The sequence below is a fragment of the Fonsecaea multimorphosa genome (genome assembly GCF_000836435.1).
Source record: "Fonsecaea multimorphosa CBS 102226 unplaced genomic scaffold supercont1.45, whole genome shotgun sequence".
NCBI lineage: Eukaryota > Fungi > Ascomycota > Eurotiomycetes > Chaetothyriales > Herpotrichiellaceae > Fonsecaea > Fonsecaea multimorphosa.
The window spans coordinates 47,512-65,121 of record NW_015971679.1 but is presented as its reverse complement, the minus strand read 5'-3'; the positions used below and the strand labels follow the sequence as shown (position 1 = coordinate 65,121).

The following is a 17,610-nucleotide window of genomic DNA, read 5'->3' as shown; positions in this document are numbered from 1 at the left end:
CAACCTCGACGATGCCTGGGTGTGGATTTCTTGTGCTCTGCTCAGGGTTGTCGCTTGATGAATGAATGGTGATCAAGGACGAAACCACTGGAGAAAGCCGCGTAGAAAACATGTTCAATGCTGTGTCTCGTGCTCCAGAAGAGCCGATCTCGTCTCGAGCAAATTTCCAGCATCCTTAGACGAGTCGAGCACTGCCACATTTATGGCTCGGGCCTTGTTTCAAGACGACTCCATTGCCTCCAGATCGGTCTCAGAATGCACTTAGAGTCACTCCCGCTTCTGTTCGGACCATGCTCCTGATCTTCGAGATCGTCAATTCCTCGTATGTCATTCGATGACCAGAAAATGATTAGCATGGGGGTGCCCGGCATGCATATATTACTCCAGGGAAACAGAAGTCGCACAAATGTCTTTGCTTCAAAAACAAGGGCCACTTGGATGTCCGTTAATCAAACGGCACCCACAGAATTCTGGGCCTTGGACCAAGTATATAGTTCAGAGAAGAGCCGCTGATGCGCAGGTATAAAGGTTGTCGCTCTTGTTTCTTTGTTTCGTCTTGATATAGGTAGGCTTCGAAATCGACCCTGCGAGTGGTGCGGGTGTTGCTCTGGGCATGTATGACCGTCTTCAGCGTCGATATCCAGCGTTTCAGACTCCCCCGTCCCAAGCGATGTCATCATTGCGAACGAATTCTGAACTGGATGCCAGTGTCGATGATGCAGAAAGCTGTCCAACAACGTCTTATACAAGTCAGAGAGAGATCACGTGGGCGTCAGCGTGAGAAATATTGCGAAGAAATTCAGTTGGACAACGTCGACAATGCGATGCCAGTCTTTTTGGTGACAAGATACAATCTGATTAATGTCCTTACACATCTGGTCACTATCTCAGTGCCGCACTATCTGTGCGTGTTGCAGCAGTCTCCAGTCGTCCAACTTCATCCATATCCTTCTATCCTTGCTGTTTACCAATATCCCTTCCATGTACACAGTGTGTATTCCCTTTGCCTACCAAAACTGTAAAGAAGCCAACTTCCAGGAGGAAGTGCTTGAACGCCCAAAGCTATGCCCGTTGCAGATTGCTGATCAAAGGAGAGAAATGCCGGTGCCGTATCGTCGTTATGTACGCTGAAAATCCCACGAAAACATCACATCAGCCGCCAGGAAACCCATCGGCGGAACTTGCTTTTATGTTGAGGACCACCCCAATTCTGCCTATAGCGCAAGGAAGAGGAATCCTCCCAGACCAGCAAATATAGAGGCGAGACCTCCCATTCTTATCGAAGAGCCACTATTCTGCAGTGAGGGGCTGCCGGTGGTGGTCGCAGCACCGGCGGCACCAGTGGCATCACCGCTGTCTGTCACGGGTGCATTGACCACCACCACTGATGTCGAGGTCTGAACAGTTCCGTCGCCGGCGGTTGCGAAGAAGAGCTGGGTGGAGGTGCTGGGAGTGAAGTGGACACTCAAAGCAGAGGAGGTGAGGGTCACCAGGCCGCCGCCGAATGTGCTGAAGACAACAGCACCATCAGAAGTCGCGACGGGAGTGGCAGAGGGCGGAGCCGTCGGTGGCACCGTCACAGTCGTGGCTCCTGGCACAGTCGACGCGAAGATGGCGGACGAGAGGATAGAAGAGACGCTGGCTGCCCGAGAGCTCGATTCCGAGGCGGCACTGCTCTGTGCAGGGGTGGAGGGTGTTGTCGAGGCCGAGGTAGTTGAATTGCTCGACTGTCTCTTCTTTGCTAGATGGACTAGTTTGCTTGCGATGACGGGGTTCTCGGAATGGACGTGCTCAATGGCTGCACGGTCCTTGCTGAAGACACCGTCTTGGAATTTCGGGGAGAGCGAGTGGAGGACGGAATGCAAGGCAGCAGGATCGACGGTGTCGAGTAAGGATTGGAACGCGTCCCAGTTGATCAATGCATTGTCATCTTCTGGAACATGGGCGGCGGGCGAACTGAAGGCGCCCAGCAGCAGCGTGCTGAAAACGAAGGCGTTGCGCAGGCCGATCATGGCTGTCAAAGGGAATTGCAGGTTGCAGGAAAGCAAATCAACGAACCAAACGAGAGGTAAGTTCGTGGCAGGTGCAGCAGGTGCAGTAGGTGCAGTAGTGAATAGTGAGTGACAATGGAGAAGTGGTACGAGTGGACGAGTGGAAGACTGGAAGATGGGCAGAGAAATAAGAAGGCTGGAAGGCTGGTAGAGAGAGGCACGAGAGGCTTCTTTTGGCTGAGTGAGGAAGTGTCGGAGGTGCCAGTCACCCACCAGTCACCCACCAGTCGGTGCCAGTTGCACTGTCCCAGTTAAGAAAGTTTTCTGCCACTAGTGCAGCAGGAAAATCGTGGCTTGGTGACTCGGTGACAGCGGGTGTGAGCCTGTGAGGGCCACCGAGCCACCGAGCGCTGAGCCCACGGGTGCCCATGGGTGTCCACTGGTGCCCACTGGTTCGGGCTGGGAGTGTGTGGGAAGTGGGAACCCTGTCAGATCAGACGCGGGATATGCGAGTCTTCCGTGATGCGCTGCAGGACGAGTAGAAATCGAATGATTTTCTGGTGACTGGGTCCGCACGAGGGCGATGCGAGGACCCTAACGAGACCACGCACGGAAAAGGAAGTACGACTACGGCGGGCATGTGCATTGTAACTATACCGAGTACCTCGTACCCTTGGAGACGATGATAGAGAGGCTGAAGCAAGCAGGGCACAACCAGAGACACTTGTGGTGATGGAACTGTGTGAAGAGCCGCACGTGGGCGATGCGAGAAGTCGTAGTGCGCACCTCTGAAAAAGTCGATGGCTAGCCGAGCAGCGACGGGAAAAAGAGCCCCCCATGCGATACGCCCATATACTGCCATGACCAGCCTGGACACTTCGCGCAATAGGTAAGCTGGCAGTGGCTGGCTCGGGTGGGTGTAGGTTGCCCCAGGCGGTCATGGGCATGACTGCACCCGGGAGATGCCTGCTGAGCGGAAAGTCGGCATCAGAGCAAAACAGCCACTATCAGCTTTCAGCCTTTGGCTCGGAGCCCGGTATCCGCCTGCTTTTCTCTGTCGTCTTCACACTCTTTCTCTCCCATGCAAACTTCCTGACGGAGAACATACTTCTCTCTATTGTTTCTTATGCAGCTGACAAGCTGGCCCAGAACACGCCTCTCGTTACAGCACCTCCTCCTCCTCTCCTCTCCTCTCCTCCTCATCCTGCGGCAGGTTTCAGCAGGAAAGCTGGGCGCTTTTGCCACCTGCAGCCTACGAGTGGAACCTGGCCAAAGAACCAACACCAGAGGACCCAGGAAGCCCCAGGAAGCCCCAGAAAGCCAGGCCTTGCCTCAAACTGAGCAAATCATGATTCCGGCCTTGAACATCCGCCCTCCACATCGGCTGCCCTCCTCCCGTTGTGCCATCCATCCACGTCCACGGCCCTCGCTTGCGTCCTTGACTGTTCCACCAAGACACGTCCAACTCCAAATCCATCGTCTCCATGCTCCATGCCCTGCGTCATGCGTCCTGCTTCCTGCTTCCTGCATCAGTGGCTTAACAGTGAAACGCCCGTCACGTTCAGCTCCCTGTTTCACCGACCGTTTCCTGCAGAAGACTCAACGAATCCTGCCATGTGGATTTTCCGGTGAAGTCATGATAGCCACAAGTACGGAGTAGCGGGTGAATTGGAGCCCAGAAGATAAGAGCGGCAGAAACAACCGGGCGATTTACTTGTACGTGTGTAACTTTTGTCGGATTGAGTTATCTAGGCCAGGATGGGCCGCATGCGAACAACGCATGAACAACAACGTTACTGATTTGAGCAGCCATTGATCACACGCCCTCTCCCGCTCTATATCGCCGTCCGGTTGGGGGTCTAGCCCGTCGAGTTTCTATTTCTGTCCAAATGCCCTGCATATCGTATAAGTCTGCGTGTCACCCATACCTGCAGACGGCCGGTCGGGATTGGCACTGACATCTGGTACCTTGCATCGTCATCCCAAACCTGCAGAAACACTTGAAGAATGTTGGGCAATCACCTGCTTTTTCTGCCTTAGCGTTGGGCCAATGCGCAGCATTCGCTGAAACTCATACGAGTTTGTTCGAGCGAATCAGACGCTCAAACTGTCCTGAATACAAAATGCTCTACACGCACCTCCACCACCCAGTCTTGACGCGCGTTTACCCAGTGCGGCCACTGCTTACTCAGTCAATAAAGCAAACTTGAGCAAGTCTCTTTGCTCTATCTGGTCCTTTTTGGCTATCAATTCGTCCATGTCCCAGGTGGCAGAGATCAGTCTTCCACTCAGCCAATTGAGATGCCTGATCTGTTTACTGAGAAACACACAGACCGCTCCACAGAGATCAACCTCATCGGTCATGTCTGAGGGAAGAAATTAGTCACGCACAGCCGAGGAGCATCCCGTCTCGAGACAATTTTCCAGGGAACGAATCACGATAACTTACAAGGCAAAAACTCTTCCGGCGTGTTCCCGCTTGCCATTCTCGTCATAACTGCTCCAGGATGGAGGGCAAGGCTGACCAACCCTTCCCCAGAATATTGTTCATGAAGATACTCGACCAAGCGGATCTGCGCAAACTTGCTGACTGTGTACCCCGTGTTCGCAATTGGCCCTCGTCTGATGCAACCGGCGATGGACCCAATGGCAATAAACCCTTTTGCTCCGGTTTCCGTCTGCATGAGTAGGGGGACAAAATAATGGGCGGCAAGGTAGGTTCCAAAGGCATTGACTTCAAAGGCGTGTCGAACATATTCAGGCTTTCCTTGGTCCATCTTCGTGATGACCGGCCCGGCGTAGCCTGCGTTGAGGATCAACATGTCCAATCGTCTGCAGTGGATTTTCACATAGTCTGCCAGAGCTTGTACAGATGTCGCTTTCGAGACATCACACTCAACTATATGAACATGGCCGGAGGGGTTGATCCGTCTTGCTTGGTCGGCCACGGCCTCCAGGTCGCTGATTGTTCGAGAGGATATGACCAGCGTTGCTGCCTTGGCCCGGGCAAAGCTGTAGGCGATATGCTCACCAATTCCGGTGGACGCGCCGATGATGCAGACCGTGAACGAGTCTTCCAGACTCACGCGGGCAGGATCCAGAGAAGGTGGAACCGACTTGTGCTTGGTCTTGGTGAAGCCATCGACGGCGGCGACACGAGGGTCCATGCTTCTGAATGAATGTCTCTGGCGAAAGAAGCAGAGGGTGTTTGGTAAATCTAGTTGGGATGGTGGCACGATAGAATCATAGTTTTATGTTGTGCCTCGCAGAGATATGCAGGGTCTCCTCGCCGAGTGTTCCGTGCGACTTGCCGCTCCGATCGAGTAATATACCCGCCGATTGCCCTACCTAGGGGCAAGTAGTAAGTACATAAATCCTCCGTATGGGTAGTTTGACTTCCAATCATTTCTACATACCTAGGTACCTACCTGATCAAATCAAAGTCGTGGAGAAACATTTCCACCGGGCGGTCAGGTTTTTCCCTGAAAAGGAAACCCGTAGGAAAAAACTGCAGGTTTGTTTCGTCCGGGCGGGAAAATTCCACAGAACCGTCAAGTCCACCATTATCCATCTATGAAACATTCTATATGTGACTGAACATGTCTGGGTGGACGTCTCTATGATCCATCTATCTGTCCACTCCGTATGGCTACTAAGGGGCTATACAAGATAGATGGATATATACTTAGGTACCTGAACCTAGGTAGATATTCGCGGCTCCCGAACACCAGTGTATTACGCATTTACCCAGCTACCCCATTCATACATCTATTTGCCTATCTACCTATCTCTAGTGCAGCCTGTATATCTCTAGCCATCCTGTCCCGCAATATATTCCCCCCATAGATTCCAGTACCGTCTCCGCACTCGGGACGTGTGACATTCAAATTTCGCGCGTGGCATTCAAACTCCTATCGAGTGCCCGAGTACGCATGGGGCTTTCCGGGCTAAATCAGAAGAAAGTGAGGCGGCAGCGACGGAGTAGGTATGCAGGTTGACAGGTGGGCAACTCATGTACACCGCTAGCTCGATACCTGTACCTATTATGTAGTGTTGGGTATATTGGTAAGGCACATCATAGGTTTTTAGGTGGGTAGGTAATGTAGGTCAGGTAGGTCCGAGTCAGCGATGGCATCACCCTCGGGGTGTCTCCACCCCCGCCCCCGGCCTGGGTGCCGGCTGTACTACATACTTGTACTCGTTTTGGTGGCTCCAGTAGCCTCGCCCGGGGATCGGGGAACTGGGCTCGCTACCTAGGTACCTACCTAATTTACACCTACAATACCCACTGCATGCCATCCCAGCCTACCATAGGTACCTAGATACTTACCTGAATAATGCGACTTATCTAGACATGTAAACCCTCAGGGCAGGATCTCTCATGGCCACTATATCAAGCAGCGCGCCACAAGTAGCACGAGGTCTTTTAGAAACAGGCAGCGTGTAGGCATGGAGAAGAAGAATCGTCATCAAAACTGTGCGCTAGATAACACAAGACAAGACATGCAAATCGCGCTGGATTTGCTGAGCGTTGAGCCTCCAGGAGCGTGGAAGAAGGGAAAATCAAGTCATCAAGAACAACAAGCAAGAACAGCAGCAACAGCAACAACAGCAAACACGACAGCCACGAGCCCTTTCCAACAACTCCACCCCATGACGCGCCCGGACTCGCAAAAGGCCTGCCTGTTGAAGGCAGCGACGCGACACATCGATCAACAAGGGGCTGGCGAGATTCCGTTTTCCAGCCTTCGGCTCCCATCGTTTCCCCCTTCTTTTTGTTGCCTTTATTGGTACTGCCCCGGGTTACCAACGGGTTTCCCAGACAACATATTCTCTGGTGCATCGTCATCTTCATCCTCATAGTCCTCCTCTTCCTCTTCCTCGTCATCATCGTCGTCATCATTATTGTCTTGGTCATCGTCTTTTCTCTCTTCCTCCTCCTCTTCCTGGTCCTTTTCTGGCTCTTTCTGCCTGCTTCCTGTGGTCATGCTTGAGTCTGGGTGGGCATGTGGCACTGCTGGCTGTCCGTGCCTGTTTGCGGCGACCAATCTTGGGTCGACAGGGTGGCCCAGTGACCCTGCTGGCTCTCCCTGCCTGTTTGCGGCGACCAACCTTGGGTCGACAGGCTGGCCCAGTGGCTCTGCTGGCTCTCCCTGCCTGTTTACGGCGACTAGCCTTGGGTCGACTGGGAACGACTCTTGGCCTACAGATCCGGTTTGGTTATTGCCTTGCCCTGCGTACGTGTTACCTCCAATATCGCCGGGGTTGGCATGTATGTATGAGGGATATTGGTGGCTTTGGAAGGGATCGAGCATGTAGGTCATTGGGAAACCAGGCCCGGCTGGCCATGACTCTTGGAAAGTTTCTCCTGTTCTCGCTGATTGGTACGGCCCCTCCTGGAGCGAGGTGGAGGCTGAGGTGGGAGTGGTGACAGCACTGCGAAGGGTGTCAACTGCAGTCCCCGTCGTCAAGATGCCTTGAGACGCACCTCTGGTCAATCTGCGAGACGGGCGTCCAGTCGGCGTCAGTCGAAGGTCGACCTCTCTCAGGAACCACTGCACTGCGAGATTGTCCTTGGAGAAGTTCGTGACTGCAATACTTCCCTTCATCTTCACACTTCTTGCACTTCCTTCCCGGTCTTTTTCTTGTGCACTGAGAGTATAACATCAGTCTGGAACCTCATATAGCATGAACAGACATACTCTGCGGTGCCCCTTTTTGCATTGGTCACAATTGTTTAGCACTTCCTTGCCCGGCGACACCCTCTTGATTTTAAAAGTCCCGTTGCGTCCCGGGCCACCACGATTGTTCCGAGCACCAGGAATTTGATCCTTTCCGTTCGTCGAGGCTGCCATTGTTGTCGACAAATCAACCAACAGTCAGAGGATGTAAATAGAGTGGGAAGCCCCAGCCAATTGCGTGGTGCCAGAGTTGTTGATCGACTGCGAGAAGGAAACTTGGTAAACTTTGATACCTCGAAGGTATCTAAGGCAGACAGGTAGTCCCCAAGGAGTATGGTCAACGGGAGAGCTTTATAGGATAGTCTTCAGAGGACACCAAGTATCCCTCTCATGACACCCCAAGTTTGCCTTGCCTGCGGATCAGGATGCATGTCTATTGCCCACTCGCAAGCAAAGTGAGGCGACGAGAAGCGCAGAAGAGATTTCGCGCCTTTGAAGGGGCGGTGCGGAAACTTCTCCTTTTGGAACGTGGAAAAGAAATCGGGCAACAGCGCCATCGCTACAAATGATCACAATCCCATCAAGAGACCAGAGACTGCCCGATTCAACTTCTTCCTATAGTCATCAACCCCACGGGTAGGCTCCGGTAAAGTTGAAGCATTTTAGTTTTTCTTTCTTCCCTTGTTGCAACTCCCTCTTCCTTTGGAACAACTTTCTTCGGCGTTCAGACACTGGCATGCTGCCATCGATCAGCAACCTTGCAGTATTCGAGCAGTCCAGGTTCAGGCTGTTGGCCTCCCTGGCAACCCGGCGGCCGCATCCCTGGACGGGATCAGATTCGTCACTTTTTAGCTTGCAGAGTATGGCCCATCCACGCCAATGCTTGGTCCCTTCTTCAGCGTCGTCCTGTCCAACTTCAACAGTTCAAACATCGAAGACTGACCAGGCTCGATGGAACAGTTGGGGCGTTCAACGAGTCAGCCACTAGTCCACATGAGCGTCTACAGACTGAGCCGCAACGGCTAGTCCGGACACTAAGTGTGTATTGGGCTCTCACCGCCATGCAGACTATGCCCTAAACCCAACGCTACCAAGGCCCACAACCCACAGTTGAGTGTTCGACTAAGTCGAATGAAAAATATCCCGCCACGTAGAGTTCTGGGAATGCGAGATGTCATCCAATGGAACTCGATCCGTGGGATAGTCTCGGCCAATTCACAGGATATAATGCGGCGGACTCCCAGGAACGCTGGGGGTTCCGTTCGCGTCTGAAACAGTGGAGCTATCTCTGGGTGGACCACCGTCATGCTTGGGGTTCGTAGACGTGTCCGCCTTGTTGCCTTGTTGCGGCGTGAACAAAGGATGGTAAGATGCCTTCAAGGGCCATGCAGGTGGCCGGAAGGGGTTCTCTGGATATGCTTTTAAGTTTCGGACGTCGCAGGCCACATGGCAATAAAATATTGGTGAAGCCGTGGATGGGGAGTTGAGAACGTCTTTGCGCAGTGAACGGGGCGTCAACCTCTGTCAACCTAGACGGCCGCTTTTGCGGCGCTGTCAGACTGTTTCGTCAGGCCTTGTCAAGAGCGTGAGCAGCCATGATCTGACCAACACCAGTGTTGTCTGAAACGCGTTGGTACAACAGGCGGTTGTGGTGATCCCTCCACAAATCCCTCTAAAACAGTCACCCCGGTCGTGGCCTGTTCTGTCGCGATTAGGGAGTATTTCCATACCATAGAGACATGGGTGAGAACGGAGACCCCAAGCGTGTATTGTCAAGTTCGTCTCATAACCAGGACAGCACAATCATGCAATCATGCATGCGCCTCCCTTTCCATGGGCACCGAGCAAGTGACGTTGTGTCCTAGTCATGAGAAAGGGAATGCACCAGTCTCGAAGGGGTTTGATCTCTGAATATCCTCCAATTGCGACTGGCCCGTTCCATGGAGCGACTGGGCGAGGAGAAGCAGACGAGAAATGTTCCGATCAGTCGCACAAATAACTCGGGTGTGTATTCCATCTGCTTCTTTCGTGCCCATCTCCATCCTGGTCACCGGTTACGGCCACAGGTCCGTGTTCGAACACGTAGAATCGGCGATTACGCCGCAGCTGCAGAAAAGACTTAGCTTCACGATTGGCGAAGAAAGCGTGTTGATTCGAATGCCGGAATGGTGATCGGTTTCGACCAAAGTAGGGCTGTGCAAGTTGGAGCCCAAGGACTCCTAAGGATTATCTTGAGACTGCACAACCAACTGCTGTAGGAATTATCAGTAAGGCCATGTACAGTGCAGTCGGCGCGAGCCCCAAGTTATGCTCTCAGAGTGATTGTGTAGGGAGGAAAGAGGAGGGCTGACCTGAAATTCCGCTCCTACTCTGTCTCCAGGATGCTGACAACTAGTCCAGATTCAAAGACAACCATACATGCTTCCACCTCAGAATGCCCTGCCCTAGATATGCCAAGGGGAAGTCTGAAGAGGAATGTGCAAAGCTATCACAGTAGAGTGTCCCCTCGTGATATGTGACTGGCCATGGTCACATGACAAAGTCGAAGCTGGGAATATTATGTATATATAATTTAAGTCCACAATTCCCATCGCCTGCCCTGGTAGGAACATTAGCCTAGTGGAAAGAGGTCCCATTCCCCTTACCCAAGCCTTCGCATCAAAAGTAGTTCTTCGGGACTCTCCACACTCAACTTGACTGTGGTTCAATTAGTAGTTCTTCGGGACTCTGGCTTAGGTGGTTAATGGGTTCCTTTAGAGATGGCGCACGCAGGAAACTGCGAACCTACCTCTATAAATACCATTCTTTTTTTCTTTTTTTGTTCCACTATCGAGCCAAATTTTGTTGTGATCTGTTTTGTGTGTGCCATCTGCCAGTGACGATCCTGTCGGTGCTTGGCGATGTGGCTGTTGAGACGAGGAGGGCATGAGGTTCAGCACCGGTACGGCAGAACCAGAGTGAATACGTGAAAGGTTTGGCATAGGATCCTGTGGCCGCCAAGAGGCAGAAGGTAGTGATATGTAGCAAAGTGAATCGCCTGCTTTGTCACTAGCAGCAGTTGCGTGTTGTTTTGAGGCAGAATCACTTTTTTGAAATCTTCTCCCTTTTCCCTGTACCTTACTCTCATCCTTCATCAACTTCGAGTATTGTTTTCCTTCTTAGCCTTCTTCGACAGTCGGGTAGCATCGGCTCCCTATTGTCGTTGCGCAAAGCATTCCCAACTGCGTCCTCCCGCCTAAATCAGGTCAACTTGTCCAAGATGGCCCCAAAAGGCACAAAGCACAAGCAAAAGCTATTGAATGCGAAGAAGGATCGACAACTGCGACAAAAGATGGATGACCTGGACGTTGCCGATGGCGCTGCGCAAGACACCGTGGCTGATGTCACGAAGCCTGAGACCACCATCACGACCACCAAGTACCCACTCCTCGAGAAATGGGAAGAACTGGAAGCGGCAGAAGCTGAAGAGATCGCTCACAAACACAAACATACCACTGTAGGTGTCCACCCTTCTCAACGTGGCATTATGCTAACATCTCTTCAGGGGTGGTTGTTGCCTGAGTCCTTGCCAGTTCTGGTTCATGTCGCAGCTCCCAATGCCGGCCGCTTCACACGGGAGGTGCAATCCGACATTGAGCTCATGAATTCCATTGAAGCTGTGAAGGACCTCGTGAAGGACAGCCTCATTTTTGAACTGAAGCGGACCAATATCGACGTCACCAAGACCCGGTTCGCTGGATTGATGGTGTACGGGCCGACCACCGAGTTTAAACCTGAAACCATCAAGGGGTTCACGCGTGGTCTCTTCTTGCAAGAGGCCGCTTACAAAAAGTGGTGGCTCAGTGTAAGCATGTCGCAGCGCATACCCGGGGACATGGTTAAGATCGCGGTGGTCTTGTGGCATCAAGACGAGGCTTCTGCAAAACAAGTCACCTTGCCAAACTTCTGGACTGATGAGACCGCACGAGTCCTTGGAAATCATCTGGAGAAACTTGAGATGCCCGCCTGGGATCTCGAAATTGAGAAAGGTTGTCGCGCCTATTCGAAAATGCAGGAACAAGTGTTGGAGGAAAGAGTCAAGAGAATAGAGGCTGAAACCAAAGCAAGCAAAGAAGCTGATTTGAAGAAGGAGTTGCAGAAGCAGAACGAAGAGCTGACAATTCAGTTGGGCAAGCTGGAGCGGAGGGTCAAATCACTGGTCAATGCCATCGAAGCGAACGATATGGAGAAAGCTGCTCGCCTTGTGGCCCAGTCGCAGAAAAGCAGCAAGAGAAAGGGCAAGGGCAAGGCTAACGACGAGGGATTGATCGACGAGGGTGAAGCCGCTGGTGACGAAGAAGAAGAGGGAGTTGAAGACCAAGACGTGGAGATGGCGGATGGCGGCGATGACCCCAACGACAGCGATTACGTTGAGGAGTGATCCGACCATGGTATGACAAACCGGAACATCCATCAGTTGTGCCATCGCCAACCACACGGAGGTCGTTCTTGAGAAGAAGCCAACCCATTATGTTACGAGTGACCGAGACCGCCGTGTAATGGCCAGCAGGAGCGAAGCAGGACGAAAAGCAGAGCTCGAAGGGCCGAGAGATATGGCGAGATGGACGATTCGACTCTTCGATCTTGCAGGCCAGACACGGGTGTGGACATTAGCTTCTCGGACAGATGGATGCACAATGGAGTGAAGCGAGGATGAGATGAAGAAAAATTGGTGGTGCCCAGTTGCAAAACTAGGCGCAGTTTGGCGGTGGGGGGACAGCGAGCAACTGCGCCATGAGCCGCAGTCGGACAAGGCCGCCACCAACCACCAAAAACCACATCATACATACCTAGGTAGATACCTAGGTACTTAGCGAGCCAGCTCGCCAGGTACTCCATAAACCCACTAAGTGCTTACTTGACACGGAGATATGTTTCCGAATACAATGAATTGCCCTTTACTCGTAAGTGGAGTTCAAGTCTATCGCTAATACAATTAAAGTACAGATCACGGCCACGCCAGTCCACCCCTTTCTAGATTCTCCTGCGAAATTCCCCCCGTATGACATCCTCATCTACACTTTCTTCTTCAGGCCGATGCCAACGAGGTGTATCCTAGCTGCCGCAAAGAAGAGACACCCAACAAGACAAACACAGCCTCCGAACAATTGAAGGTATAGCGGGTGACCGTGGTCGCGAGTGAGCAACGCTCCACCGATGGGCGAACCAGTCAAAGCGCCTATCGAACCCGCTGCAAAGACTGTGCCTGTACGCACACCGATCTCTTTGATTGGGGACACCTGTGCGATCAGAGCAGGCGTCAACCCAATAGCTGCACCCGAAGCAAACCCGAACAAAGGGGCAAACACCAGTTGACCGACGTTGCTGCTGGCAGGAATCCACACAGCCAGGATGAGAATGGCTGTCAGAGTGCAGAAGACCGTCATGACGTTGAACCGCCCGACCCGATCACCCAATAGCCCTGGCAATGTTCGACCAAAGACAGATCCAGCGTTCAAAATGGAGACGAGGTACTGGGCCAATTGCAGCGACATGCCCCTCTCGTTGGCCACAGCCGTGATGAAGGAGAAGACGGGGAACATGCCCCAGTAAAAGAAGAAGGTGGCACCAACCAGCAGGAACATGGGCGTCTCTTTGAGGGGGCGGATGAAGGCCATGAGGCTCCAAGGACGTCGAGTTGGCGGAAACCGAGAGCGCAGAGTGAAGATGGCGAATGTACACAGGCCCAGAATCAGGAATGCGCAGGTGCGCATGGCCCACGGGAACCCAGTCTCGTCGATCATACGGCTGACAATGATGGGAAACAACACACCACCGAGAGAGCTGCCCGCGGCGGTGATACCAATAGCCATACCCCGCTTGTGAAAGAACCATGTCGAGACACATGAGACGGCCGGAGTGAAGATGAAACACGCTCCAATGGCGCTGCAGACGCCCTGGCTGAGGAGGAACTGGTAGTATTCCTTGGAGATGGAGGCCATCATCAACCCGAAGACGTGCATAAAGCTACCGACAATGAGCAGCTTGGTCGGGCCATAGTTGTCAAAGATAAATCCCGCGACCGGCCCCGTGGCAAGCATAAAGAAGGTTTCCAGCGAGGGAATCCAGGCCACGGTGCTGGGCGAGTATTGCTTCAACTCGTCGCGCATATAGGCGTCTTGAAACACTCCTATACAGTTGATCCATCTACAAACACACATGTATGTTAGCATCCCAGGTCACTAGAGGCAGTTTGAGGGAGCGCATACCCCCAGGAAACAAAAAAGCAGGCGGCAGCGGCAGCGACGGTGAGCCAGGCTTGGGGACCGCCGTCTGGAAAAGAAGAAGGGTCCATCCATGGATTAGCGGGCTTGGGAGGCTCGTTTTGGGCGGGCTGGTCGAGCGACGACTTTTCAGTGGCGGGAGCCGAGAGACCTTTGCTATCGGGGCCAACAACGTGACTCTCTTGGGCTTCAGACCCCGGCTCCTCCTGGATCGGTATCTGCTTCTCCAGATCTTGCGACATGGCGATGATTGTGATGGTTGGAAAGGTCCAGCTGAACCAAGAGGGCGACTGTCTGTTGAGGAGGGTGTTTGGCGTCTCGTACAAACAAAATCAGGCTGTGAGAGTGACTGGTTGTCCGGTGCGCTCTCTCTCTGTCTGCGCTCAACGCTAACAAAAACACGAGGAGAAAGAGGGATCTGAAGAAAAAGGACTAGGTTCGACCTGAAGGTTATCTCTCACGATTCTTGATATATCGAAAAGTCGGAGACTAGATCAAAATGCACCCGAGTTGCCCACCAGAACCAGGGACTTACGAACTTCGGCCTTACGAAAGCGCGAGCCACGACCCCATCCAACAAATTTGGACGGTGATAAGATTAGATGAACCTGGTTCATTGGATGCCGTGTCGTTTCAGCAGCGTCGCTGTCGGGGGGTTGTACGATGCCGTACCCACCAAGGCCACCCACGGTGGCTTCGCTCATAACAGCTGAGCTCGGCCATAGATGGACGCACTGGCAGCGACAGGAATTTCGTTCGTGGCCCCTGAGTCGATCATTTGGCACCAAGACAACAAACATTCCAAGAGTGGAACCCGCAATGTCGCGTCTTAATTGCATCGACCACAAACAAGCCTGGGCGGAGTTAACAGACTGCTCCATCATATTGGTAATCACATCTCAGATCTTCGGCCGAGCTTTTGACTGCCGACGTTCATGGCCATCAATCGAGCGACTTCCACCTTTGGCGATGAACTTGGAGCCTTTCTCAGGGGAAAAAGGTTGGCGTCGAAAACATGGGCCAGATGAATACACTTCGGCGTGACAGCGAATTCAGTGTGTTCAGCTCGACTGCCTTTACATTGGCGTTGTCAAAGGTTGTTTTGCGGCGCGACAGGGTCAGAAGCCAAAAAGCAGATGATGCGGCACGAGGACTGGGCGCCCTTTATATTGTTTGGAAAGGGGTGAGGCGACACCGTAAGGCTGGCCGTCAGTAAGAAGCTTACCCGGTACGCCTGACCCGTCCTCCGGTATCACCATGTCGAAAATGACAACCCGAGGCTGCACCCTACTCTTGGTATTCCAAATTTTGCAGTATCACCTGGAGGACCATCCAAGCTGGCCCATCTACCAGATGGCTGAACTGCAACAGCAGGTAAAGGAAAGCAACCCAATATCCCTTTGCCAGCTATATTCTTGTTATCTAATTATTGCATCCCCATGTCTCGAGCGAGATTCTGCTCACTGACAGCCATTAGATCTCATTATGTGAAGACTCCATACCTATTCCCTGCCCCGTTGCTCTTCTTCCCCTTTGCTACACTCTTCCACTGTCCACCCCTCCATCTATCTCATCAACGCCATATACGTCGCAGCAGCCTCCCTCCTGGTGGTTTTCTGCTCAAGCGTCTCTGGCTGGACTCGCGGCTTGTCCTTTTTGTTTTTGGCGTGCAGCAGAGCCTTGAGGCTCGAGCTGGTTGAAGTGCTCTGGATCGAGGCTGTTTCGGTGTTCAGGCTGTGGGCCTTGGGTTTCTCGTTCATCGGGCCTGGCATTTTGCGGACGATAGGGGGTTGGGGCTGAACGTATTGGTTGCAGTGTGAGTATGGGAGTGTGCAGGTGTTTCCTCCAGCGGGCATGGAGATCTCTGGACAGTGGACGTCTCCGAGTTCAAGTATGAAGCGCAACAGGATCAGTGGTCAGCCTCATCAAAACGGATTGTGCTCTGTGGGTGAGTGGGTGGATTTGTGGGAGGAAGGAAAGGCTGATGTAAGATAGGAGGCAGTTGGGGTGAGCTAGAACCAGGTAGGAAGTCAGTCAGGCCAGATCCGTTTATATACGTCCATTGAACGTATAGAATCACCCGTCACGAAACACACGTTTGTGGTTGCCTTGCACCGAACCGCCGCCCTTCTATAACACCCTCCTCCACACATGGTGGGTTATGAGTACCTACCTAGTTAGGTATGTTAGCTCCACAGGACCAGAGCCGGGGCGTACAATACATTTCCGTGGCGCTTCTGTTTCCGAATTCTGGTGATTGACTCCCAAACATCAATCTAGGTACATGTGTTAGGTTAGGCAGCGCAATATCTGGACTTGGGCTCTAGGCTACTACCCCTAGGTCGTTGCCCAGCATTGGTGCCTGGCCTTGGCGGTTCCGAGGAGGAACTTGAAGTCCAATACGAGTACCTAGGGTAGGTACTCAGTAGATCCTCCGCCTGTATACGCTTCTACCAATGGCAGGGTTAGTACGTGTGGGAGTCTCCGTCCTGGGGGATATACTCTGCCATAGATTGTATACGAATACGGAGTACGTTCTTTGGGGGGTTGGATCAGTTACGTTGTTTGTGACTCACTCGGCTATGAACTATTGTGCTTGATGGACTTTTGCCTCCTCGGGGATTTCGAGACGGTCAATTCAGCTGGTCAATCACCAAGTCAGTCAGTCAATCAATCAATCAATCCATCCTCAGCTTTGTCGCGGGTCGGAACTCATTGGAAGGGAGATCAGCAACCCTCCCACACAAGACAATGGTAGGATCGGAGGAGAAAAGAGACCCTGGAGGTCGTATGTAGGCACTCTGCATATACGTTCCAACCAGGTCGATACGGAGTACGAGGTATTCCATCATTGTCCTTTGCAATCCTTACATACAAAGTGCCCTTGCCAAGGAAGGTGTGTGAACTTACAATGTTCGGGGACAAGGTACGTGCCATACATGATTGGGCCCCTGCGTGACCAAGTGCCGAGATTCTGCTGTAGGCATTGTCAAGTGTTTCAGTCTGGCTATGCAAAGGGGTTTTATGAATGATCAGGACCGGGGATCTGTTGACCCTGTTGGCACAGGCTGTTCACACAATCCGTTTATTGCTTAGTGGTCGGCAGATAAACAGATAGATACCTGGCGAGCAAGATATTACCTAGGTAGATAGCCGGACAGATACATAGATCGCCTCCTCGGTCTTGTGTTCACCCGAGATGCTGCAACTTTGCCATCTAAAGGAGGCCGAGGTTGATCCCCTGGGCGCTTCTGGCATGTGCACCCCGACGGCCCGACATTCCCAGGCTCGCCAGGTACTACGATATTTCCACCGTTGAGTCTGACGAGTCTGACAGAAACAACATTGAGGGTGTTTGTTCATACATCATGATGTTCCAACGGATCGTCATGCTGCTTCCTCGCCGTGCGCAGCATCAAATCCTTCTCTTCGCAATCTCACTCGTTGCGCGCAGTGAGAGATCATGGGTTTTTACCCGGGATTGTGTCGGGGGTGGGTGCGTACTTGACATTGCTATGTCTCTGGTGTCTCTCCTCTTGGAACCACTCACCTCTGTAGATTCTCACCTCTTCAGTCGAGCCTGTTCAAAGCACGTAGAGTATCGCCCGGTGCGGACCACATCAATACTATCCAAGCTTTGTTGCACCATCTTGATTGTCTCGACTCTTGCTTGAA

At 52.6% G+C, this 17,610-nt stretch overlaps 6 protein-coding genes across 6 annotated transcripts; 1 reads left to right on the top strand and 5 right to left on the bottom strand.

Annotated features, from left to right (window-relative positions):
* Positions 1-1,214: 1,214 nt before the first annotated feature.
* Z520_11939 (uncharacterized protein) lies at positions 1,215-2,012 on the bottom strand (the record flags this gene model as incomplete). The annotated part of the gene is made up of 1 exon (XM_016782426.1): positions 1,215-2,012. The coding sequence occupies one exon, from the start codon at positions 2,010-2,012 to the stop codon at positions 1,215-1,217; it is 798 nt and encodes a 265-aa protein (XP_016626454.1).
* Positions 2,013-4,175: 2,163 nt separating this feature from the next.
* On the bottom strand, positions 4,176-5,158 carry Z520_11938 (uncharacterized protein; the record flags this gene model as incomplete). Its single annotated transcript, XM_016782425.1, has 2 exons — positions 4,176-4,357; positions 4,441-5,158. 2 exons carry the CDS (start codon positions 5,156-5,158, stop codon positions 4,176-4,178), a joined length of 900 nt encoding a protein of 299 aa, XP_016626453.1.
* Positions 5,159-6,775: 1,617 nt separating this feature from the next.
* Positions 6,776-7,600, bottom strand: Z520_11937 (uncharacterized protein; the record flags this gene model as incomplete). The annotated part of the gene is made up of 1 exon (XM_016782424.1): positions 6,776-7,600. The coding sequence occupies one exon, from the start codon at positions 7,598-7,600 to the stop codon at positions 6,776-6,778; it is 825 nt and encodes a 274-aa protein (XP_016626452.1).
* Positions 7,601-10,931: 3,331 nt separating this feature from the next.
* On the top strand, positions 10,932-12,092 carry Z520_11936 (uncharacterized protein; the record flags this gene model as incomplete). The annotated part of the gene is made up of 2 exons (XM_016782423.1): positions 10,932-11,168; positions 11,217-12,092. The coding sequence occupies 2 exons, from the start codon at positions 10,932-10,934 to the stop codon at positions 12,090-12,092; spliced, it is 1,113 nt and encodes a 370-aa protein (XP_016626451.1).
* Positions 12,093-12,726: 634 nt separating this feature from the next.
* Z520_11935 (uncharacterized protein) lies at positions 12,727-14,177 on the bottom strand (the record flags this gene model as incomplete). Its single annotated transcript, XM_016782422.1, has 2 exons — positions 12,727-13,858; positions 13,921-14,177. 2 exons carry the CDS (start codon positions 14,175-14,177, stop codon positions 12,727-12,729), a joined length of 1,389 nt encoding a protein of 462 aa, XP_016626450.1.
* Positions 14,178-15,500: 1,323 nt separating this feature from the next.
* Positions 15,501-15,707, bottom strand: Z520_11934 (uncharacterized protein; the record flags this gene model as incomplete). The annotated part of the gene is made up of 1 exon (XM_016782421.1): positions 15,501-15,707. The coding sequence occupies one exon, from the start codon at positions 15,705-15,707 to the stop codon at positions 15,501-15,503; it is 207 nt and encodes a 68-aa protein (XP_016626449.1).
* Between the last annotated feature and the right edge of the window lie 1,903 nt (positions 15,708-17,610).